The sequence below is a fragment of the Saccostrea cucullata genome, unplaced genomic scaffold (genome assembly GCF_032062105.1).
Source record: "Saccostrea cucullata isolate Sc308-1 unplaced genomic scaffold, CSIRO_AGI_Scuc_v1 ctg1669, whole genome shotgun sequence".
NCBI classification, from domain to species: Eukaryota; Metazoa; Mollusca; class Bivalvia; order Ostreida; family Ostreidae; genus Saccostrea; species Saccostrea cuccullata.
In genome coordinates, this window is record NW_026927257.1 from 254248 (window position 1) to 280846 (window position 26599).

The 26599-nt window shown below is 32.5% G+C and overlaps 2 protein-coding genes across 2 annotated transcripts; one reads left to right on the plus strand and one right to left on the minus strand.

Moving 5' to 3' along the window:
* Positions 1 to 6761: 6761 nt before the first annotated feature.
* On the plus strand, positions 6762 to 13129 carry LOC134273879 (multiple epidermal growth factor-like domains protein 11). Its single transcript, XM_062756097.1, has 7 exons — positions 6762 to 6881; positions 7114 to 7251; positions 7872 to 8012; positions 11398 to 11535; positions 11999 to 12139; positions 12667 to 12772; positions 12899 to 13129. Exons 1-7 carry the CDS (start codon positions 6830 to 6832, stop codon positions 13050 to 13052), a joined length of 870 nt encoding a protein of 289 aa, XP_062612081.1. The 5' UTR covers positions 6762 to 6829; the 3' UTR covers positions 13053 to 13129.
* Positions 13130 to 15117: 1988 nt separating this feature from the next.
* On the minus strand, positions 15118 to 20403 carry LOC134273880 (protein draper-like). Its single transcript, XM_062756098.1, has 12 exons — positions 20388 to 20403; positions 19664 to 19918; positions 19196 to 19330; positions 18797 to 18934; positions 18217 to 18275; positions 17644 to 17781; positions 16590 to 16721; positions 16367 to 16376; positions 15849 to 15986; positions 15506 to 15646; positions 15313 to 15418; positions 15118 to 15226 (listed from the first exon to the last, which is right to left on the minus strand). The coding sequence occupies exons 1-12, from the start codon at positions 20401 to 20403 to the stop codon at positions 15118 to 15120; spliced, it is 1377 nt and encodes a 458-aa protein (XP_062612082.1).
* Positions 20404 to 26599: the final 6196 nt, after the last annotated feature.

Consider the following 26599-nt stretch of genomic DNA (forward strand, 5'->3'; position numbering starts at 1 on the left):
GCATCATAGACAATACGCATTACCTAAGTGCATAAATAACAACAATGACCAAAATATTTTCTAAGTTCATAAATTACAACATAGACCATAAGTTTTTTTGTAAGTCCATAAAAAACAACATATTAGGCAATACGAATTTTCTAAATAAAGCCCATTCTAATAGGACCCATCATTATGTCGTTAAATGTGAAACATATATAATATACAGAAAAAAAAACATGTTTATAACAAAGCGCTAGTGGCAGACAATTTTTCTTCGTAATAAATGTAATTCCTTATATCCTTTATAAATTAGCAATATATTTTAAGCTATTACGTTGCTATAAGCGTGTTTATTTTAAGCTCATTCTATTACAATGCATCTATAAGGACATTATTTGACTTGTAATAATCTTTTCGCTCAAGGAAAAAAAAGTGTTGTTTGTCCTTAACGCAAACTTTTAATGTTTATTAACAAAAAAGTACTGGATTGACGAGTAAATTTAAATTTCAATTATAAAAAAAAATGTTCTACTTTTTATATTTTGTTTTTAGCTTAGAAGTAGAAATAAACCGAAAGAAAGGGAGGAAAAAAGTAGGACAACGAGCAGTAATAAATCTTAGAAAACTATAAACAATACCAATGTGTAAAAGGGTATAACACACGAACATTTTGATATTTCAAAGATGCCTTTGAGGATAAAGAATCTCTTATTAACCTATTCCTATTTCTCAATATTATTATGTATTAAATTAAAGAAAATGTAATTCTATGAGTTTATTTTACAGAGGGATTTTTATCCTGACGATTTCCCTTGAAAAGATTCAATATATAACTATGTCTTTATTGATTGATTGATTGTATATTGTTTAACGTCCCTCTCGAGAATTTTTCACTCATATGGAGACGTCACCGTATGCCGCTGAGGGGCTTCAAATTTTGACCTTTACTCGGCACTCAGAGCCATTGAGCAGTGAGGGATCTTTATCGTGCCAACGCCTGCCGCTGACACGGGGCCTCGGTTATTAAGGTCTCATTCGAAGGAACAGAAACTTTCAATTCAAAGTGCCGAGCGCATGGCGAAGGAACAGTTGCTACCCATTTTATCGACAAGGTAGGTCGCGACCGAGATACGAACTCACGACCTCCCGATCATGGAGCGAGCGCTCTACCTACTGAGCTACCGTGAACGGTACGTCTTTACTGAAAGCACATCCTGAAAATTTGAAAAAAAGATTCCCTTACAGTGGAGGAAAGGGTTATATGCATGAGACATGATAAAAACACTGGTGAACTGTTTAGTCTGGAAAGTTGAACAAGAAATACCATTGTCGAAATGCACTAGTTACAGCAAGGAAAATCATGCTAGAAAATATACATGACTATTCTTATTTCGTATTTTCCGTCCTTTTTGCAACAAGATATGAACAATCTACGGAAGGAACAAGAAATATATTGATTTGAAGTACATATATTTAGTTTGAAAAGGCACCCAATCCATATAAAATATATATTCGGCATTAGTCTGAGGATATGACGCATAGAAAGACGTGTACAAAATAAAATATTTGGCATTTCAGGAGTAAAAAATCAGCAAGTTAAACATTTATTTTAGATTTAAATTGACATTGTAGATTATAGTTAACTATAGCATTGTGGAATTCCGTACTTGTGAACAAACTTTAAACTTTGCCATAACTTTTGAACGGTAGAGGATAGGGCTTTCATACTTATATGCATACATATATTTTTCGGAACAGAAATTGCCAGTTTCCACCATCGGGTATTGAAAATGCTGTTTTGGGGATATTTCCGGACCTAATATCTTCTGGAGTCATATCGAATTGCCAGTATCTGCTCTCTTTAAATCTATTGTCGAAAACCATCTAGACTCTGATAATGCATCTAGTGTAAAATCAAATCTAGGGATTGGGTCACTGTCTTTGATCGTGATGTCATTTAATTTTCTATATAATCAATGCAAAATCTGATTGATCCATCTTTCTTTTTGATTAAAACTATAGGGCTGTTGGATGTTTCAGTGACCCCTTTATCTAACATATCTTTAATTTCATTTTGAGTTTCTTGCATTCTGGCTAGAGGAATGCACCGAGGAAGTTGTTTAAACGGGGATGCATCTTCAGTATTAATCTTGTGTTTTACTAAGTTTGTCAACCCCCTGTCAGAGGAGTTTATTGAGAAACTACTTTGAAATTCTATTTGTAATTCTCTTAATTTTTGCCTTTGTTCGTGATCAATGTTTTTGCATGAATTCTCAAACACAGACTTCAAATGTTCAGGATAATGTTCATTCTTTTGACAAAACATTTATTGATTAGGCAGTTCTTCCAATCATCCCTGAAGTATCTTCTAAGTTTTCCACAACCGTCCCTTTGAAAATTTTGACACTTTGATCACCTAACTTCATGTATCGAACAGGTAGTTTATAGGTTTCAACTTTTGCCAAAATCTTGGGAACTAATACACCACGGTTATGTAAAAAAGAATTGCAACAGGCTCTAACAAAGTAATCTTGTCATTTAATAATGGGTTTTCTACTTTAGCCGGGGCAATGAATTCACTAAGAAGGGGAATCTCTATAGTTTCTGTCATAAATACCTTAACACATAGCTTATTCAAAGCCTCATGTGTAAAGCAAAAAACTTCTATCCCCTTTATTCTAAGTTTCATTCTGTTCAACAGAACATCACAGTTGTGATTTTTCATGAAATCTAAACCCAAAATACATTTGATTCTGATATTAGCCACTAACAAATTTTGATTAACAGTGACATCTCCCACTGATATTTTCACTAGGCATTCCCTTAGGACAGATATTTTCTCCCCACTAGCAAATGTCAAATGTACAAATGAAGGGTTCAAATATAATTTCCCCTTAAACTCTTAACTGTCTTCAAAACCTGAGCTAATAATTGTTACACTAGATCCTGTGTCGACCATCATTGTAGTTGGAGTGTTCTCAATTTTTCCAGCTATAAAACTTCCTTCACCATCACCTCTGAGTTTATTTTACAGAGGGATTTTTATCCTGACGATTTCCCTTGAAAAGATTCAATATATAACTATGTCTTTATTGATTGATTGATTGTATATTGTTTAACGTCCCTCTCGAGAATTTTTCACTCATATGGAGACGTCACCGTATGCCGCTGAGGGGCTTCAAATTTTGACCTTTACTCGGCACTCAGAGCCATTGAGCAGTGAGGGATCTTTATCGTGCCAACGCCTGCCGCTGACACGGGGCCTCGGTTATTAAGGTCTCATTCGAAGGAACAGAAACTTTCAATTCAAAGTGCCGAGCGCATGGCGAAGGAACAGTTGCTACCCATTTTATCGACAAGGTAGGTCGCGACCGAGATACGAACTCACGACCTCCCGATCATGGAGCGAGCGCTCTACCTACTGAGCTACCGTGAACGGTACGTCTTTACTGAAAGCACATCCTGAAAATTTGAAAAAAAAGATTCCCTTACAGTGGAGGAAAGGGTTATATGCATGAGACATGATAAAAACACTGGTGAACTGTTTAGTCTGGAAAGTTGAACAAGAAATACCATTGTCGAAATGCACTAGTTACAGCAAGGAAAATCATGCTAGAAAATATACATGACTATTCTTATTTCGTATTTTCCGTCCTTTTTGCAACAAGATATGAACAATCTACGGAAGGAACAAGAAATATATTGATTTGAAGTACATATATTTAGTTTGAAAAGGCACCCAATCCATATAAAATATATATTCGGCATTAGTCTGAGGATATGACGCATAGAAAGACGTGTACAAAATAAAATATTTGGCATTTCAGGAGTAAAAAATCAGCAAGTTAAACATTTATTTTAGATTTAAATTGACATTGTAGATTATAGTTAACTATAGCATTGTGGAATTCCGTACTTGTGAACAAACTTTAAACTTTGCCATAACTTTTGAACGGTAGAGGATAGGGCTTTCATACTTATATGCATACATATATTTTTCGGAACAGAAATTGCCAGTTTCCACCATCGGGTATTGAAAATGCTGTTTTGGGGATATTTCCGGACCTAATATCTTCTGGAGTCATATCGAATTGCCAGTATCTGCTCTCTTTAAATCTATTGTCGAAAACCATCTAGACTCTGATAATGCATCTAGTGTAAAATCAAATCTAGGGATTGGGTCACTGTCTTTGATCGTGATGTCATTTAATTTTCTATATAATCAATGCAAAATCTGATTGATCCATCTTTCTTTTTGATTAAAACTATAGGGCTGTTGGATGTTTCAGTGACCCCTTTATCTAACATATCTTTAATTTCATTTTGAGTTTCTTGCATTCTGGCTAGAGGAATGCACCGAGGAAGTTGTTTAAACGGGGATGCATCTTCAGTATTAATCTTGTGTTTTACTAAGTTTGTCAACCCCCTGTCAGAGGAGTTTATTGAGAAACTACTTTGAAATTCTATTTGTAATTCTCTTAATTTTTGCCTTTGTTCGTGATCAATGTTTTTGCATGAATTCTCAAACACAGACTTCAAATGTTCAGGATAATGTTCATTCTTTTGACAAAACATTTATTGATTAGGCAGTTCTTCCAATCATCCCTGAAGTATCTTCTAAGTTTTCCACAACCGTCCCTTTGAAAATTTTGACACTTTGATCACCTAACTTCATGTATCGAACAGGTAGTTTATAGGTTTCAACTTTTGCCAAAATCTTGGGAACTAATACACCACGGTTATGTAAAAAAGAATTGCAACAGGCTCTAACAAAGTAATCTTGTCATTTAATAATGGGTTTTCTACTTTAGCCGGGGCAATGAATTCACTAAGAAGGGGAATCTCTATAGTTTCTGTCATAAATACCTTAACACATAGCTTATTCAAAGCCTCATGTGTAAAGCAAAAAACTTCTATCCCCTTTATTCTAAGTTTCATTCTGTTCAACAGAACATCACAGTTGTGATTTTTCATGAAATCTAAACCCAAAATACATTTGATTCTGATATTAGCCACTAACAAATTTTGATTAACAGTGACATCTCCCACTGATATTTTCACTAGGCATTCCCTTAGGACAGATATTTTCTCCCCACTAGCAAATGTCAAATGTACAAATGAAGGGTTCAAATATAATTTCCCCTTAAACTCTTAACTGTCTTCAAAACCTGAGCTAATAATTGTTACACTAGATCCTGTGTCGACCATCATTGTAGTTGGAGTGTTCTCAATTTTTCCAGCTATAAAACTTCCTTCACCACACCCCTGTACATCCTCTACTCTCTCATTTTTGGGTGGATTTTCAAACTTAGCAATCTTCTCAACATCATTTTTTGATTTATTGTTCATTAAATTGCCATTTTCAGTTACATTAATTGCCTTTTGAGAACTCTTTTTAATACAGTCATTTCTTCCAGCAGGAAGAGGTCCTCTTGTTTCAATTTTACTTAATAATGATGTGGGCCTACCCCTGTGCTTTGTCGACTTCTGCACCCTGAATTCGACACGGGAAAGTTTCCTTGATTTGAGGACTGAAAGCGAATGCAACTTGCTTGAATGAAAAAAAGTTGGGTCTTGCATTAAGACTGTCTTTTAGGAGTGATCTATTCTCTTTTGTAAGTGATTGGAGATCATCTCTCAAGACCCTATTTTTTTGTTTGATCGAGGCGAGGAGATTGATATCCATATCTGGATGTATGGCATTGACAAGCTTTACCCTCTGTGCATCAGCCAGTTTGTGGGTACCAAATCTTATAGCCGATATCTAAGCCTCATTAATGTCTCTGGGTCTACTTTCTCTCAAGCGAAGGCGCATATCCGGATCTGGAAGTGCGTCTATGAAGTGATCTAATGATAGGACATTTGTCAGGTTTGAATCGTCCGTAGGGTATGCTTGCCTAGTAAGTTTCTTGATAGATTGAGCAAGTTCAGAGTCAGATTCTTTGCCCCCCTTGGTTTTTGTCTTTTACTTAGCTCTGAACATTTCAGATCGTTCAACTGAACCATAACCATCAAGAATCTTGACTAGGGAATCAAAATCTTTGCGCTAAACTTCGTTAAGTTAACTTATAAGTGCGCGAGACCCTCCTGCTAAACTGCTAGCTTGGTATAGTGACTTTGCCCTGAAATTCTAACCATGTAAATCAACCAAGATTTCAAATTGAGCTAGATATTCCCCAAAATTGTTGTCAATAGACTTAACAAATCAATATCTAAAGATCCTGATATAGACTTTCGATCAATCAGAATAATAGGAAGACTATATCCCTCTTTTGACACCAATTGTAACGACTTATGGCTGTCTATCGAGGGAGGCGCGTTATATAATTGTAAACAAACAAGGTGAATGTAAAAGACGTTCACTTAATGGCTGTGAATAGTATACGCTTTATAGTTATGTTTTATTTTCTCACTATATTGTTTGTTTTTATATGATAAGAATAAAATATTGTCTTTTCTTCCCTTTTCAGTAGATTTGGTTTATAGGATTTAAATAAAAAATGAAACAAAAGGGGATGTTTTCACTGAATAATCATGATAATATGGAAGAAAAAAATGGTTATTTGAATAGTATTGTATAGTAGTTCTAAAGACTGGAGGGACATATCTGAGAAAATAGAAATGGTAATATTGATGAACGTAAAGTATGTTTTTGAGATTTGTATTTAGTAATGGTATCAAAGAATTAAATATCTTTATCTCTTATGATATTTTTTCTTATGGATTTATTTTGGGGAATAATTGTTTGTCTTAAATTCAATTTTGAATTCCAGCATGTCTGAGGAGAAACTATGGAGAGGATTGCAAAGGAGTGTGTCATTGTGATTCATGCAACCGATTTACGGGAATGTGCATCGGGCCATGCTCTGCGGGATGGAATGGTCTTAAATGCAATAAAGGTTATCTTTCGTACATATTTTGCTGTTACTGCAACTTTGGCGATGATGTAAATGATAACATTTCTGAAATATATACATGCATATTTACTGATGTTCGTTCATTTAAATTTTTTATCAAATAGTTTGCAATAAAAATTAATAAATTTACATGACTTGCATTAGGGTCAAAATCTGAAACAGAATTGACAGAAGACTAATGTTTTGCATTTTTTGGGTATTCTTATTTCTTTAGAATGCAGTGGGGAATATTACGGGATAAACTGCTCTAGTAAATGTGGAGACTGTTTGAACTTTGAACAATGTCACCATATAACCGTTTCTTGTTTGAATGGATGTGATCTTGGTGTTTTTGGAGAAAAATATGCCAGTCGTGAGTATTCTTTGTGGCTTAAAGAAATTCTCCCTGTCTAACAATTAAGGTGTAAGTGGAGTAAACATACATTGTAGCTCTACATTTACTAAGTGGAAAGGTCTTCGAATTTTTCTAAGATATGAATGAAATATATGGAGATATCGAACAGTATTCAAGATCAAAAATCCATAAACAATAAAAAATAGGAGCAAACATCGACCTCCAAAACATCAGAGGTGGGATGAGGAGCCAATGAGGATTGAACATCCCCTGCCGATCGGTCACATCCGCCATCTGCTCCTTTTCAAGATCGGGAAATAATGGAAAAATCCTTCGTCAGTTCGATGTATAAATGATAGACGAAAAATAAATGTGTAAAAATGTTAGTCAAAATATAACTCAATAATCAATTGTATGTGCTTACAATGTCATTTTATCGACCATAGAACTTACGAAATAGTGACTTCAAACGGGAAAGCATTGTATCTTAGTAAATGACAAATAATTTATTTTTCATTAACATAATATATGCTAAATGTATATAGGTGACATGTATTCAAGTGATATTTGATCTATTAACAAATTAACAAACCATTAAATCTTACATCTACATTTCAAACTCGATTTTGTTTAATAAGAGTGCCCAGCTGGACAATACGGAAGAAACTGTGTAAAGATTTGTTCCCAGAATTGTCGGTTTTTTCATAAATGTGACCGTAGATCCGGTTCTTGTCAGGATGGTTGTGAAAGCGGATGGAAAGGGCTTAAATGCGAATCAGGTACAATAAATCAGCAAAAAGGATCTGACTTTGATCATAACTTGTTGGACACGCCATTTTACCACATGAGTGGAAATTTTAGCGAAATGCAAATTTAGCGATTTCTACATAAAATCTGGAAATTAGTTTTTAGCGTGAGGTAATTATACCGATTTCAAAACCCTTACTAATAGTCCAGTCAAACTGTCATAAACCTCAAACAAATTGCAACAGAATTTTTTTTCTTTATTTATAATTAGTAAATTGTATTCTAATTAACATATAAAAACTCTAGAAAAATATATAAAGTTAAAAGATGTCTTTTTTAGAAATAAATATTTATTAGTTTGAAAAAATATGTATTGCAGAAATTTGCTACCATATGTAACAAGGGAGACAATTTTAACCACTGTAAACAAACCTCTTTTCATTTTAAACAAGCATAATCAAATTAATAATTCAATTTGTAAACATTCCAGGATTTATAATTCACCTATTTATTGAAGATATAAGATTTGAGAGTTTTATACATGTCTAAATGTGGTGTTAACGTGTTTGAAACATTGGGGAAAATAATTTATGGGGAGTCGTTAGTGGTTTTATTGCAACATAAAAATATTTTATTATCTAAAAGTTAAACTTTTGTTGTTTGACTTTGTTTAAAGATTTTTTTTTACTTCTTTAGAATATTGATTCTATTAGAGAGATCTACTTTACTAGTAAAAATACTTTTGATATAGATTAGAACATCTTAAAAATGTTTGGTTGCTCTCTCCCGACCGACTGACTATAATGGCCCGTCTCAAAATCCCTTTTTTTCTTTTTTACATTTCAGGACATAAAACTTTTTTTTATACCTCTCATCATCAATAAATATGTTGAAATTTTCTGGAAAAAGGATTTTACAAATAATTTTACCCTGATTCTGGAGAAGCATTATCTGTTTATTAAATTGTTTATTTGCATAAACAAGCATTATTTTAAAGATGGCCTTTTTCCTGACATGTAGGGTAACACAAGGGATCTAATTTTATGGGAAGTCTTTGAAATAGGCTGCAAAGTAAGATTTTCATATATTTTTTTTAAAACATATCCTATTATGTAATAGATTCTTGCATTTCAGCTTTTTAAAAACTACGCAATATTTTTGACTTATCCAAATTACAGCAGACTGAGGAATCTCTTTCGTGGGACCTCTGTTTATAGGTCTCATCCAAAGGGCCCAGATAGATTGAGAGTATGTTGTTTTACGCCCCTCTCAAAAATTTTTTACTTAAATAAAAAATTATTTAAATACATATGCATAGATAGGAAGCTTTGAAAATACAATTTATTTTCCTACCACAATAAGTAGAATTTATCATTTAAAACTGCATTGAAAATTTTAATTGTCATAAGAAAGACTCAATGCCATAGATGAATAGCGCTAGATTGTTGTTTAACATCCCTCATGAGAATTTTTCACTACTGTGGAGACGCCACCATGCACTTGCAAGTGGAGAGCTGCAAATTGTGTCCATTACTTGGACCACGTTTATAGGTCTCATCCAAAGGACCCAGATTGCTTGATTGTGTGATGTTTTACGCCCCTCTTGAGAACTTTTTACTTAAATAATGACTTCACCATATACTGAAGGGCTTCAAATTTAGACTTTTACTCCGTGCTTAGGGCCATTGAGCATGGGGACGACCACATGTAACATGAAACGCTCTCATCCCGAAAACTTGCAACATTTACTTCAAAGTGCCAAGAGCTTAATTAATAATGTAATATCTCCCCACCACACACACAGTTACAAAATAAATCCGAAAAAATATAAAAACTAGCAATGGGCATTATATTGAATACAGTGAGAAGCAATTCGGATACTATATTGAGGTAAACATTTAAGAGAGGAACCAGTTCCAGTTTCAAGATAATCATTAATGCATTTTTATGGATTTCATGGCATCTTCACTGGATTTCATGTTTTTTTTTCTTATATCTTTAACGTTTCAAAGAAAAGCAATAGGGGATCTGACCTTTAAAACTTTGTTCAGGTTTTACTTAACTATAGATATAATATATTTCGAATGAATGTCCCAAGCATATGCATTGCTATAAAGGTAGATATGTCGGGGAAGGCCCCCTCCCTCTAAATTTTTTAGAGTTGAAAGGTTCTTCAGTAATGTAATGTCAATGAACCCACTCTCAAGGACTCATTGAAACGTAAAGAAGTCATATACCTTATAAAAATAGACCACCCCATCACCTGAAAGATGTTTTGAAGTTTGAGGGTATTTTATATAGGGATGAGGCACGATATATCACGATTTTCCCCCAAAATATCACGAAAATATCATGATATTTTTACAAGCAATTTTTGCAATGAATTCAGATGACATTACCTTTCTTAAAAATGAAAACAAATTTTCACTTCTTTGAAATTTTTATCTGGTCATGTTTGGATGGTAAGGTGCCGTTTTTTCACCTTTTCTTTAGGCTTTCCTTAATTCTTATTAGGAAAGGTTGAATAAATATACCGGTATATCCATAAAATCGCATATCCTTTGTAATAAATTCATTTTTATTTTTCATTTATTTTAAATTCTTACTACTTATGAGTTTATTTATTTATTTATTTATTTTTTTTTTTTTGCTTGTCAAAAAATTATGAGATTTTATGCCCCCCCCTCCCTTGAAAGAAAAATGGATGTATGTGCTTACATTATCCCCTATAACTTTTTAAAAATTATCTTAGGACCTCACTAATAAATTAATACTATGCTAATTCATTCCTACTATAGCTACATATTTTTGTTCCTGCACAAAGCCGTACGAAGGAATTGGAAAGGTTTTATTTTTCTATTATCTAAGTTGACATGGGGACAGGAATCCATAGCAACTTATAAAATAATCACCGGTTTTAGTTTGCAGACGCATTTCTTCATGACTGTCAACAATTTTCAAGATCATATCCCTGGCAAAACTATTTTTATTTTTATTTTTTTTTTTTGGATAATCGAAAAAAAGATGTTGGACAAATATATTTTTCTAGAGTTTTGATACATCAAAAGGCACATTATAGATAACAAAATTGCACTGGAATAATTTCTGTTGCAATTTGTTTGAGGTTTGAGTGTTCTTGAGCTACATTGACTGGACTATATGGAAGCTTTTTACAAAAAAATACGCAATTGATTTAAAGCGATGTTAAATTTTAGCGATGTCAGCACCCTCGCTATATGTAATGATGCCAAAATTAAATCCTCGCTAGATATTCTACTTATACGGTATTGATAAAGTTTTTCTTCTATATGGTAAACATAAGAATTTCCAGTTAACGTTACTCTAATGTAAAAAGAAAGCATACGTCTTAAAACTGAGAGAGAGAGAATATTTATTGATATATAGAACTATTTTTAGAATGCAATTCCAATATGTTCGGGGCGGGTTGTAGTAGACAGTGTGGACATTGTCTGGATAGAGCTCAGTGTCATCATATAAATGGAACGTGCCCCTCTGGATGTGACGCAGGGTACACTGGTGATACGTGCACTGATGGTACTTTTAATATATGTTCATTTTTTGTTTTAGATTAAAAACATATTTATACTGATTCTAATGCCCTTATATTCAATATACATATTAATACACATAAGGAATGTATTTCTAGAGTATAGGAAAAGAAAAAGGAAAATTAATTATCCCTACGTTAAGCTCAGTCTTAAATATTAACATTCGATTTAGTGTCTAATAATAACAATAAACCAGCAAGTGTGTTTATGTTGAAGACAAACACGCTGATCTGTTATAAAACCAATTTGAAAGTTTGTTCTTGAACGTCCATGTCGAGAATCATTTGATAAATGCATTCATATTAATCATAGTGAAGCTTGGTTTCTATAAATATTTACTTAATTTTTTTTTCGTAGAATTAACAAAGTAATAATAAAAAAGATATATTTTTTTAATTGTGGAATCCATACTATCACTTTTTGTATGCTTTTTGTAATTACTTATATAGTCTGTCAGCCCGGGTCCTATGGAGTTGGCTGTAACCAAAAGTGCAGTGCCTTTTGTTCCGTGTCAGGTATTTGTGACCATGTGACCGGAGCCTGCAAACAAGGGTGTAAAAGAGGCTGGATTGGACTGGATTGCTTAGAGGGTAAAATTTATTAATGGAATAGAAATATTTGTGAGTTTAAAATTGTTAATTACTGTTTCTGTCTCCTAATCTGGTTAATTTTCAGTTTGTCTATCTTCTATCTATTCTTGATTCTTTGAACAACTGCCCTTCAAGTTGATTTTGTTCTCCTTTTTTACGTGCATTGAAGGAATTTTAATATGAAATGTCACAATATTTATGGAAGGGACTTCAAATTCATACTCTGCTTTTACTTATGAACATTAAGCAGAAAGACATTTTTAATCATGCCAAGCCAACTGTGACACTCGTCCTCGGTTTATTTAGTTCATTTGCAAGACCCGAAATTTGAAATTTATTAACGGGCTTTTTCTCTAGGAAGAGTGTCTGCTTATACAAGATTCTGTTGTCAATATGATTTTTTAAAAAAAATCTTCCACACAGCATTTTGATGATATTAAGAAAAACGTGAATTACTTTTAAAGACTGAAAAAAAAAAAACAACAAAGAAATTATACTCGTAATCTGCATTTTTTTCTTATCAACAGTAAAGGAGAAAGATGAAAACAATATACGACTTTACATCATCGGAGGCACTCTCAGCATCAGTGTAATTGCTAACGTTCTTATGTTAGTATATGTCATCCACATAAGGTACTTTGAAGTACGAATTTGGAATGTTGTTTAGAAACACTGAAAATTAGTTATTATTCATCAAATTGTGATAACTGTAGCCTTTTTCATTAACTAGTCGGAAAATGTATTTCTAATCATTTCTAGAGGCAAAGTAAAACAGTTAAAAACTATGGATAAGTACAGAAAAGGTCAGGCAAACAGTATGAAGACTACAGAGGGGAAATATGATACAATAATACATTCCTCAAACTCGGATTATCAGGAACTTGGAGTGATGGGCCAACAACCTACAAATTAGCTCATGCTTCCTCTTGGTTCTACTGGCACAGCTGTGTTTTCTTGAATATTTTTTCTTATTATTCACATTTTTAAAGAAAAAATATCATTTTGAAATTGTCTGAACTGAAATTTAGTTTTGTCTGTGTTTATGTTATTTATATCTTACAACAGTGTTGGTGATGTACATTGTGTAATTATAAGAACAAGTTACACACGTATTGTTTAGAATTTTACTAGTCTGGAAATGTGCAAAACGCCTTAACTTATACTATGTCTACAATATTCAGTTGTGCAAAGGAAAAATGTCGAAACGATGTCGTAATATGTAGCATGATTTAAATCTTGACAAAGCAAACCGACATTAATTTGCAAATTCGATTGATATAGGGAAGAGAGGCAGAGGAGAAGACAAAAAGGAAAAAAAAATCTATTTCTTGAATGCTCCACTACACAAGTTTAAATATTGCTTTGTTGCTAATTTGCAAAGATAAAAGTTGTATTCTAAACCATTCCCATCAATATGGTAAAGTCCGGGCTTCTTCATATCATTGACTTTTTTTCTCTAAATAGAACTCGTATATTCACTTATTTTGTAACTGGTGTTAAGTAAAATTATTTTGTTAAAAAACATGTTTATTATACACAAAAGTAGTATAAAATTTACATCAAAAGATGCTCGAGTTTTTCATTGCGAATATCTACATGTTTTTTTTTTTTTGGAGACCAGGTCTTCTTACAATCTATTGGGTCTTGGGTTCCAACTGCACTCCGCTATCAGCAGATCTATGTTTGTATGCATATGAAGCAGAAATTGTCCAAAATCTTAAGCGGAAAAAAAACACTTAATGTTGTCTTCAACGCGACATCAGGTATATCGACGACGTATTGTCATTAAACAATGTTAATTTCCATTCTTATGTCGATACGATATATCTTGGCAAGCGTGAGATAAAAAATACAACAGAATCTGACACATCTGATTCACATTTGGATATTTTACCTGAAAAACAAAGTTTATTGTTTACTAACGACCAAGCTCTTCGATAAACGTAATGACTTCAATTGTACCGCCGTGAACTTCCCTTATTTACGCAGCAATGATCTTGAATGATGTTCTTCATCTCCGTATGTTTCATGCATTCAACACCTGCATACATGTACGGAATTTATATATCTTAGCTATATCGATATCCAGGAGCATGCTCTGAATATGTTTCTATAACGAAGTAAATTGGTGACAAATAAATTGATGAAGCAGTAATATCTGCAGTCTGGTTCAATGTCATAATTTCGTTAGTTTTATGGTCGATACAACGACCTTGTCAGCAAATGCAAACTTTCATTGAGTCAAATGCTGACTGACGATTTTAATACCTTTATTTTTCATTATTAATACTCTACTAATTCACGACGAATTTTTCTGTTAATTCCCGATCAAGACAAGGAGCACACGGCGGGTGTGATGGATCGGGAGGGGATGCTCACTCCTCTGTGGCACATGATCCCGCTCATTCTTTAAATTGTTTCATGGATTTTTGATTTCATATTCTCTTTGTTATTTTCATATATTAAATGTATTTCATATAAAACATTTTATGAGCCTTAGAAGACATTTAAAAAAAAAAAGGCATTAGGGCCAGGGTGAGTTGTTTTACAATTTCAATATAAAGAATACGTTTTTTTCAGTAATGAAACAGTTTCAATGGAATAAACAGCGAAAATTCTCCTTGAACCAAAACAACAGTATTTTAGTTCAACTAATGAAAATAAGTATTATGTAGAAACTAATATAAAATTAATGGGCATTAATAACAAACTGTCATAAGTTACATTTTATAGTGCTGAGGAAACATAAAACAACAGTTTGAATAGGAAACATAATCAAAAAGTATATAAAGGAACATTAATTTGAAGAAAAAGATACATATAAATAAGACAAGTAAAATATCATATTGCAAATTATAAATGACCGCTTAAAAGGTAAAACGAAATGTAAATTTCACAAATAAAACTTCCAGGCAGTTCATTTCTATTTACAAAATATTAGTAACACAGTTGAAAGCTGAAACCAGTTTTTAAACTTGTTAATTGTCGTAAATATTTTCAACTGCAAAATCGTCTATTTTATGAAGGGTCACGTCATCTTTCTGATGATGATGAGTCTTGTTATTTCTTTCTTGCGATTCTTTAATCCTTCAAAAAAATAATAGAAAAAAAAAGCATTTCAGAATATATAACTCGATTTTAAAAGCAGTATCCTTTTATGTATACTTTCTTACCAGTTCCTGATTTTGTAAGATAGGAACAGCCCAATGAAAACCATTGTTACACAAAATAGTACCAAAATGCCATAAAATCTAGCTTGGTACATGTCGTTGTCTTCAACTGAAAAAATAATGATAATGGGGAAAAGGGCATATATGATACTTAGATTTAGATTATGTACGGCAATTCCTGATATACACGACAAACCTCGTAGACAATCAAGCCCAGTCATTCCAGCTTTACAGCCAAATTTACAGACACCAGTTACGTGATGACAGTCACGTGATACTTTACAAAACGTACTGCAGACATCTCTGCAATTTATCCCGTAAAATCCAAACTCACAAACTAAAAATTACAATTATTTTGATATTCAATTTTTGCAAAAAAATCATATATTTGTGATCATTTTATTTTTCCTTTACTTTGATTTTTTTTTTTTTTTTTTTTTTTTTTTTGTAACAATTAACAAAAGGTGGAATTAAAGTTATCATAAAGAAGAGAATGCATCTATCAAATATATTTCTAGGCTGGTCAGAGTTACATGTACCTTGATCACATTTATTTCCCTGATATCCAGAGTCACAACCATTGACGCAAAAACCATTGATGTGATGACATGTCTCGCTATTGATATAATTACCACATGTCTTATTGCAGGCTGTTCCATATTGATTGTAATCGCACTCTATGAAATAAAAATATATTATTTAAATAGAAATGCCACCAATAAACAACATATCTTCACTGAGATCCCTTCTACTATAGTTAATTATAGTTATAACTGACACTTTGAAAACTTTGATTTACTATCGTGATAACTTTGACACTTTGAAAAACTTTATCGAAAACTTTGACACTTTGATAAACTTTGGCGAAAACTTTGATACTATGAAAAACTTTGGCGAAAACTTTGATACTATGAAAAACTTTGGCGAAAACTTTGACACTTTGAAAAACTTTCGCGAAAACTTTGACACTTTGATTTACTATAGTTAACTATAGTAAACTATAGTTAACTATAGTTTTTTTTTTTTGTTAGGGGAGATGCTTTATCCTCCTATAAACCTGACCCTCCCTATAGAGGAACCAGGGATCCGTGTTTTATACTCTGTATACCGATTAATATTATTTGCTTGTTTTCTTGGATCGATCATAGTTCGTTTTCTTCAAAGTATTTCATTATCCATTATCAAAAAGTGCCTTTTTTGGACATTTTCAAATGGTACAAATAAGATAAGGGGGAAGGCACAGAAAACAATGGATTTGCCATAAATAGTTTATGTATTACCTTCATCACAAAAGTCTCCTTTCCATCCAGTATGACATCCATGCTCACAGACGCCATTAACATTGTTACATCCTTTACATGTATCGTTACACTTGTGGACACATTTTTCTCCAAAATATCCTTCACTGCAGGCTTAAATATCAAGATCATTATTTCAAACAACATTCTCACATGCTTTTTAAAAAGTATTTGGAACGCAAATTTAGCATTTATGGATATTTGATATACCTTTGCTGCAGAACTTCCCTTATATCCCCTGGCACATCCATTCAAACACGTCCCGTTTATTCGATGACACTCCTCTAATGTTTTGCAATGACCACAAACTTGACTGCAATTCTCGCCGAAAAACCCCTCATTGCACTCTGAAAATATTAATTCCCTTAAGGACAGATGATACGAATGAAAAATGGATGCCTGGATTGGTATATATTTTTGGCCTTATTTCGTTGCAAATGATGCAAATAATAATTTTCTAACCTTCTGTGATGTTCAAAAGTCTGCCCTTCTAAACCCATCTGTATTAATCTATACAAATATTTTTTTCACTTCAAATTCCATTTTTGTAAAATTGTGAATAAAAATTCAAAAACAACGCAATGAAAGTTATTCATTTTATTCATTTAAACATGACCCAAGTTGTTATTCTCAATTTTTTTCGACAAAAGTTTGTTTGTATCATCTGTCCTTAATTATATTTACTTAAGTATGTCAAATAAAATATTACTGTAAATATAGAAGTCTGGTCTAATTTATTTAGATGAACGAGACCTCCCATATAATTTTCAAACATTCCAGCCCCTTGACTTCAGATACAAAGACAAGTACAGCCGCATGAGACATACATAAAAAGCTCCTGATATTTTTTCTTGGCGAAAGTAACATTCAGATGGGGTACATGTAATCAAGAAATCAACTACCGGTAACATAAAATTCAAGGATTTATTACAAACAAAAATTAGAAATATAAAGACAAAGTAAAGAGACATTCTGCTGCACAGAAATAATAAGCAATTGCTATACATATCTGTATCCTTATAATCATTCTCTTTACCTTCGTTGCAATAATCTCCCCTCCAACCCGGATAACATCCATTGTCACATTTACCATTTGTTCCGTTACACGTCGAACCATAGCATGCACTGCTACACGTCTCAGAACAATTTCTTCCAAAGGATCCTTCCAGGCAGGCTGTGAGAAGTAACATTTTGTTTTAAAAAATTACATAAATATTTTAATATTTGAACAAGAATAAAATAATAATAATAATAAAAATAATAATAATAATAAAACACAATAGAAGTTAAAAACGTTAAATAAAACACTTTCTTTTGAAGGAATTTTACAGGATTGAAGAAAAATATTTTTGTTCATGAGGAATTGATTAAGTCGTTTGCAGGTGCTTGGAAATTGGTGATTGTGAAACATAGTATGTCATAGTTGACATGAGTTCATGGTTCTATCACTACCTCGAAATCAACGGAAAAAAATAATAAAGAAATAAAAGAATCAGTTATTTTACAATAGTTGAAATATGCTTTGCTTACAATTACTGCAATAAATTCCAATATAACCTTCAGCGCAACCATTTAAACATGTCCCATTCATTGGGTCGCATTATTGTACACTGATGCAATGTCCACAAGGCATGCTGCAATTACCCCCATAAAATCCTCTGTCACATTCTGAGAAATGAAGTAGATTTTACAATGATATTATTGTGGATTTCGTTTGTTTTTATAAATTGTTTATTTCATCTCAAACAAAGTTTTCCTTTTTTAGAATGATGGCTACATGTGTCTAATTTGCATCAAGTTAAATCATTAAATCGTTTGGTGATAACTTATGAATGAATAGCATTTCTTATAGCTTTTACTTGATATTGAAAACATAGGATATCAGAGAAAGAAATAACAATGAAGCATTATAAAGAGAGTAAAGAGGCAATCACCTTCATGACAAAAATCTCCGGTCCATCCAGTATAGCACCCATTTTCACAAATACCATTTGTTCTGTTACATCCTTTGCATGTTGTATTGCATGAATTTTTGCAATTTTCCCCGAAGTAACCATCTAAACAGGCTTAATGGAGTTGAATAAAGGGTTTTCAAATGTTTGCTAGAGTTTTGTGAAATTACTTAATTAACATTTAAATACTTGGAAACATTTAAATATTGAATATCGATTATGTATTTTCATTTATACTTTTATTGCAGTAGGGTCCTTGATATCCCAGGGAACATCCATTCAAACACGTTCCATCTACTGGGTGACATTCAGCCAATTGTTTGCAATGCCCACAAACTAGGCTACAGCCATCCCCAAACAATCCATCATCACAAACTTGAAATTTCAAAAGAGCTTGGCAATTTATTTTTAAAAGATATTGATACTTTTTAATTGAAAAAAAAAATAAAGGAGATTTATGATTCTCTCATGTAAAAAAATCGCGTTATAAATTGGGTGAAACTTCTCTTGGATCCAGTAAAATTTTAACGATTTTTTTTTTGTTCTTGTTTTATATCATTTGCTTTTTGTTATTTCACGGCAACTTATTTAAAACATATTTTTGAAAGATTGACATTCATTTTTCAAAGAACCTACCTTGCTCGCACCATTTACCCTTGTAACCAGGAGCACAACTTGGACACTTTCCAGACACTATATCGCAATATTGAAGGCAGTTTGTTGAACATTTATATGAACAATCGGATCCATAGTGTGTGGGGTCTGGACATCCTACAAACATTAAACTTTTAACTTACGATTTATTTAAAAAAAAAAGAAAAAAAATCCTATCCTTTGATATTAAAAATGGTTAGTAAAAAAATGTAAATTTTTACGTTCATAGCTAAATAATAAAGGAAATTTTTCCTTTTTTTAGCTAGTTTTAAGTTCCCAACATTTGACTTTAGCGATAAGAAAAACTAAGAAGGAATTTTTACATCAACATTACTTAAAGAAACGAAAAATGAAGGACAACGTCAACGGAATGCATATACCGGTAAATGCATAAAAACAAAATTCGACCAGACTAATACACCCCTATTAGTTTAACATTACAAATCTTACCATAAACTTCTACCTCACACAGCTCAATGTAGGCATACTTCGAATAATCATCAGGATAAGTAACACCGGGTCTTCTCTCGTTGTGGTAGATGACATATTGTCCATGTACAGGACAAGTTATATTGACGACAGCAGGTATTGTGCTTATGGTGTAGTTTGTGTCATGAAAACATAAGTGACCTTTAAGTCTGTCTGTAGTATTTGAAATATATACTTGAAATCCAAGGAATCGTGTCGTAAAGCCATTTGTTGAACCTGAAATTGAAATTCCTGTTTATATAAATCCTTTTTTATGTGAGGTAAAGAGACCCTGTCGATTTAAAAAAATGAGAAGAACTTTCTCCTTAATAATACTTGAATCTATGAGACGGGGAACAAAGAAATACTACTGAATATTTAATGTTAAAGGTGACTGTAAAATGTCTTTTGAATCGTGGTTGTAATATCTTAAGACACCACGCATACTCGTTTGTAAGACAGTGCTGTAAAACCCAAGCGTTTTTGGGTAGGAGAAGCAAATTTTAGACAGGAAAAGTCTACATAAAATAAATAAATTGTGGTTAATCAATCCGTTTTTATCCGTGTTTCAATTTTGTGTCAATATTAGAGCGATCGATAGGAGGTAATTTTACCGACCAATCAGAAGAGACACTAAATGTAGATGCTACGTCACTTCTTGTTTTGATTCGATCGCAGTAAGAAGGGTTTTCCAAGTGTTGCCCACCATCCACCCCAATCATTATTCCACCCTTATTCCATACTGCTAAATTAATATGCAATGTAAAGAGTGAATGGATAAAAATGTTTAAAAATACATACATTTTTATATGTTTTAATGTGATTTTATTTTGGCAGTTGTTTATCTGCCAAGGCATTTTTTGTCTGCCACCTTTTTTGCTGATTGTTATTTTTTACATTCTGGATTGTTTTTTTGGATTTTCTTCATGTAATATGTTACACTGGGGAGATCAACTAATGTTGTGTACAAATTTACACAATTTTTCAAGAGTGATCTCCCCTTTATCTGATGTATCTTTTCATTATCTGTCGTCATTTATACATGTATAATAAATGACAAATTCATCCATCAAACTTTTTGTTTGCGTTTCTTTAATATGGATGTGAGATGGTCTACATAAATTTAGAAGTGTGTGCAAAAAATAGCTTCAGTGAACTTGTAAAATTAGTTAAATTACACTGGAGAACATAAATAAATTGATGAATGAAACAATGAGTTGATCACACTAAACGTGCTCTTTAACTAGCCGATTTGTTTTTATATACCTTTGAAACCAAATACTCAGCTGACACCTGTATGTATATCGTGCATTTCTCTCAATTTATAGCAGTATCACTAGCTTCCTCTATGTACGACCATTTTTTAAATTGATCGAGGCTACTCATATAGAAGTTGATGTCTGGGGATTGGAACTAGCTTGTTAACGGCATCATTTCGTTAATTATTTTGTCCTTTTACCGATCTTGATAGCAAATAATAACTTTCACAGTTTGGGTTTGCGGTTTTCCTGGTTCATACATTTTTTTGACCTTTATTTTCCTTTTTTAACTAAATACTCCTTGTACTTAGTAACTGTATAGGGCTAAAAGCGGATGTGAACAGTTGATAGGGGAAACTTGTTCATTCTAGTTTTCTTATCCAAGTTCATGAAATCTTGATTTTTATTGCTTTGATGATATGGATCCCTGCTGAATATATCAATCTTTCTTATCCCCAAAGAAATAACAGTGACTAAATAACCACATTTTGCAGAAAATGGTAGGCCGTGTGTGTGGCAACGTACTTTGAAAAAAAAAATACGCACTTTGAAAAACAAAGTCGAAGTGCGTTTAAATTTGGACAATATCAACGCACTTTGACAATATTTTCAAAGTGCGTTCACAAGACGAAAGACCACCTTTAAGCAATCGCTTAATGGTAGCTTAATGGTGACTTAATGGTGGCTTAAAGAAGTTAATTCCTTTAAGCCACCATTAAGCCACCATTAAGCTGCAACTTACAGGTGCTTAATGTCCAAACTTCATTAAGCTACCATTAAGCCACCATTAAGCTGAGCTTAATGGTGACTTAATGGTCAACCCTCATTAAACTTTTACGCATCTTATATAGAATCTTTGAACTAACTTTTAGTTATTTTAATATCATTTACGCAAAATGTATTCCAACTCATAATTCTGTCTCGATCATAATTTCCACGAGTTTTTTGTCAACATGCATAAACTTGATCACTGGGAACAAAGTTAGCTAATAGGCACAGGGGCTTGCTCGAGGTGTCTAATTTTTTCTTAAAATCATTTGGGGGGGGGGGATGGGGCTACTGGTATACAAATGTTTAGTTTTCAAAGATTGACTTTTACCATGAAAAACTTTTTAATGGCTTTTACATCATGAATAATTCTAATTAATTCGTTATTTTTTTTTTTAATAATGCAGCGGTAAGTACATGTATCTGTCAAAATGTAGTCGGTCTTCAATGATTGTTATTTCAAAATCGATTTTCAGAGGAACGGCCGATCAGACTAAAACATGACATCCGACCAGATGTATACAGTAAACCGACTGATCAGACAATAGACCTTAATTAGGTGTCCCCCGTCCCCGGTTAACTAACAGGAAACTATACATACACAACGTACACTGACAGATTTTAATGATCAATTATTTTTTTTTAAAAAATTAAATTTAACACAAGCATATAACAAATTAAAAATTATGATTCATCGTAAAAAGTCAATTATTTTGATACCCATTATGATACAAAAAGAATTGAAACTGAATATGATATTCTAAAAAGAGTTTTTGTAAACGTAATTAACCAGGTAACTCTTACGCGAGGATTGTCACTAAATTGTTGACACAGAAATCGTTAATATCCGCAGTATATTAAAAATAATAGTAGAATCTGTTTTTTTCCTCTTTCTTTTTCGATGATAGACTTTTGTGTTTTATCTATAATTAATTCATTTTCAATCATGATTTAATGCTTACATTTCGAAAATTTTCGAATAACAGAGCGAAGAACTCAATCACATTACATCAATCTAAAAGCCGAACTCAGTGTAGAAATATATATTAATGTGTTAAGATCCACAAATAAAATTGTTTATATTTTGATTAATAAATCAATTCAAGACTTTTGGAAATGTTCAACAAAATACTAGTACCTTTACAAGTCCAAACAAATTTTGAAAAAAATAAAGGTTAAATATTTAATATTTTCATTTTATTATCAAGAGCGGCGATAGCCTATTGGATGCAACCCTAAGGTCATAGGATCGCGCCCCAACTGTGGCGTTTTCTTTTTTTGGATTTTGAGTTTCGTTCTTTTTCATAATTTTTACCAAATCAAGATATAAGCGAACTCTACATTTATGATATTGATAACAAATCACTATAAAAATAATTTTTCACCCATATAAACAATATTATCGACTGCGTAATGTGACTTAATGGTGGCTTAATGGTGGCTTAATGGTAGCTTAATTGAGTTTGGACATTAAGCACCTGTAAGTCTAGCTTAATGGTAGCTTAATGGTGACTTAATGGTGGTCTAAAAGTTACCATTAAGGACCTGTAAGCCACCATTAAGCTACCATTAAGCTACATTTAAGCATCCATTAAAGACTTTGAGTTGGCTTAATGGTAACTTAATGGTGGTGTAAATGTTACTTAAAGGTGCTTAATGGTGAATTAATGGTGACTTAAAGACAACCATTAAACCACCATTAAGGACCTATAAGCCACCATTAAGCCGGACTTAAAGGGTGTGTTTCATCTTGTGGTTAAGAGTGTACATAAACATCTTTTACCATCGGGACATTAAATGCACTTTAAAAAAAATATGTATAAAAACAAAAAATTCTAGACTTTTTTTGGAAATTGAGAGAATCAATTTGTAATAATTAGAACTATTGAAAAACTTTTTTGAGTTACATGTACTCATTTAACCTCATTGAAAACAAGGAAAAGACGATAAGAAGGTCTCTCATCCCGGCTCTTTTCTTGTACATGGTACATAGTCGTTGGTAGCAAATTGAAAGTTGACCCCCCCCCTCCCGCCAAGGTAAGCACTAATTTTTTATGCATATATTATGTATATCTTTGCAAAACATTTGTGTGCCTAACTCCCTCCCCCCTTCACTCCCCTTCCCGGCACTGATGCTTATGCTACACCCAAATATATGTATTTACAAAACTTGTATGACGTTGAAAACTTTCAAAAAATTTCAGTTTGCAAAAATAAATGCATGCAAATTGGAAAACAAAAAGTACAGGAGAGAATTTTCAAAGTATGGACAAATCAAAATCGCTCACTTTCACATCCTAAAGTGACCTCATCACCGAAGAGTTATCAAACAGGTCGAATTATTTATCTTACCTGAGATTTGCAAGAATTTTGACCAATCCCCACACATTGTTTCAAAATGCAATTATATAGTCGATATTAACGCACTTTGAAAAGAAATTTTCAAAGTGCGTTGTAACACGTGTGCCAAATGAACAATATATAAATGCCAAAAATTATAGGTTTGGGGAACCTCTGTGTCTTGGCTAAACTCGACTGAAGATTATGAAAACTGAGGAAAAGTTGTAAGAAATCTGAACTCTAGTTCAATGTTTTGGGTATATAAAAAAATATATTATCTAACCATCCATGAATTTGGATAATAAAGATATTCATCCCTTACTGCACAGTAATGTTTTCCATGAAAGCAATGTGTGAGTTAACTTAACAAAGAAGTATATAAAATTGCTCTACATACTCCAGTTTCCATTTTCCGTTCTATAATAAATGACTATAAAATTTATTCCACGTTTTCTCTCCAGATTCACCCACCACGTGGCGGTTGTTTGTGTGTTACTTGATACACTGCATTGCCTCCCATGATAAGAGAGATCTGCTCTCTGTCCATCAACAGCTCTGGCTGATCCACTATATGAGGGATTATGTGTAGTACTTTGCCATGTAGGTTTCAGTAATGCAATGTTTTCTGAAAAGAATATGATTAAAATCACAGAAAGTACCTTTTGAGATATTTTGTTCATTTTATCTTAAAGCAATATTCCCGACTAAATCTTGAATTTTTAAATTTAAATTTGGCTGCAACACAGTATGATTAATATACTTTATTATGTTGTATTTCTTTTATATTCACTTTTAAAACATGTTTTTGTTTTAGTATTGAGCAAGTCGAACTATTCAAAACAGGTTAATTTTGATGAAAAGCGCAAGATCTGATTTATAACCTTTATTCCTTGTAATATCAATATTGAGCAACTACGAGGGTTGTCCCGTAAAATCTTGGACAAGTTATCTAGTTTGAAAAATAATCATCACTGCATTCTGAAATTTTCACTACTCTTTAGTACATATAATATGAATATACATAGCAAATTTTAAATAGATATGTGCATAAATAAACAAATTGTGATATTTTATGTTATGTACTGTTTCGCCCTACGGCGCACAGATTATAACGTCAAGGTGTCTAAAACAGCGTTGCGTTTCATGTTTGCTAAATGTAAAGTTTGATAAGCCCCACTTAAATCTAGAATTTTTTTTTGATTTTCATACGTGAGTGTTTATAACCAGTTAAGGAACTAATGTGGCACACTCATGCGATCTTCTGAAGATTTATTAGCAAGTTACGGACAGTATTCTCACCATCATTCAACTAACAAAGAATCTCATATCAACGGTCGACAGTGACAACGGCTTTTGCTATTACAATGGCAAACTGTCCGTATGTTTTGTACTACTTGGGGACTCGATCAAGAAAACTTCGCTAAGAAAACTTCCATTTCATTTATATTTTAAAGATCTGGTGATATTTTACATATTTTCTTTCTTCTGTATTCATTTAAAGTCTCTTAAGGTGTCATTACAAAATCTAAATGAAACTGAACTGCTCTCCGATGCGCCGTAACGTCATCAAACGTCGCCATTTTTCGTGTGTTGTGTTTACCATTTTCCCATTTCGAATGCTCGGGAAACTGCCAAAAATTAACCAAAATGCTTGAAATTTTCAAAAAGACGTCAGAATTAATTAAGATATTTAATTTGAACAATTTTCATCCTAATCTTGTGTATTTAAATCTTTTATTACGATTTAATACTTGTTTATTCTCTAATATAATCTTGTTATTTTTACCGTGCGCCGTAGGACCGTACCCTGTGCACATTCAAGCAGAATAAAATCTTTATTTTTGCATATATAATATCAAAAATATTATGATACACTTAAATATGATGAATAAACATTTACTGAAAATTTCAGCTTAGTGCGCCCATTACTTTTTGAGAAAAGCGCTTTGTCCACGATTTTATGGGACAACCCTCGTATGATCGTAAAACCCTACGTTGTTTTCCCGTTTTTTTGATGAACTGAAAATTAACTTACCGACATTTATCTTAAAAGGACATATTTAAGAATATTCAACTTGTGTACAAAGCCTTAAATATATAAAAGTAGTTTAAATATGAATTATGGACAGGAAAAAAAGTCAATAAAAGAACAATAAAAGTCATTGTTTTGTCTCCCAGTGTGATAGTGATTTTAATATGAGCGATAATAATTTTTTATCGTTTTTTCATCCTAACTTTTGAAAATCCCCATTTGCCTCTAATGCCTTTGGTGTGTGTGAATACATATTACGCGTATCTTATCGGATTTAATGTTTTGCAATTTTTTTTCCTGGATAAATATTAATTGTTAAAAGCGCAAGAAATAGCAACTTTACCAAGCTCTTACGAAATTCACATTTTAACAAAGGTATCTTTTACATTAAAAATAACATTTTTTGTTGAATATTGATAAAAGAAATGTATCTTATTAATCTATATATTTCTATATGCATTTATTTTTTTGTTTTTGTATGGAAAATAACTTAATTTTTTTTTTAACTTCTGCATGCAT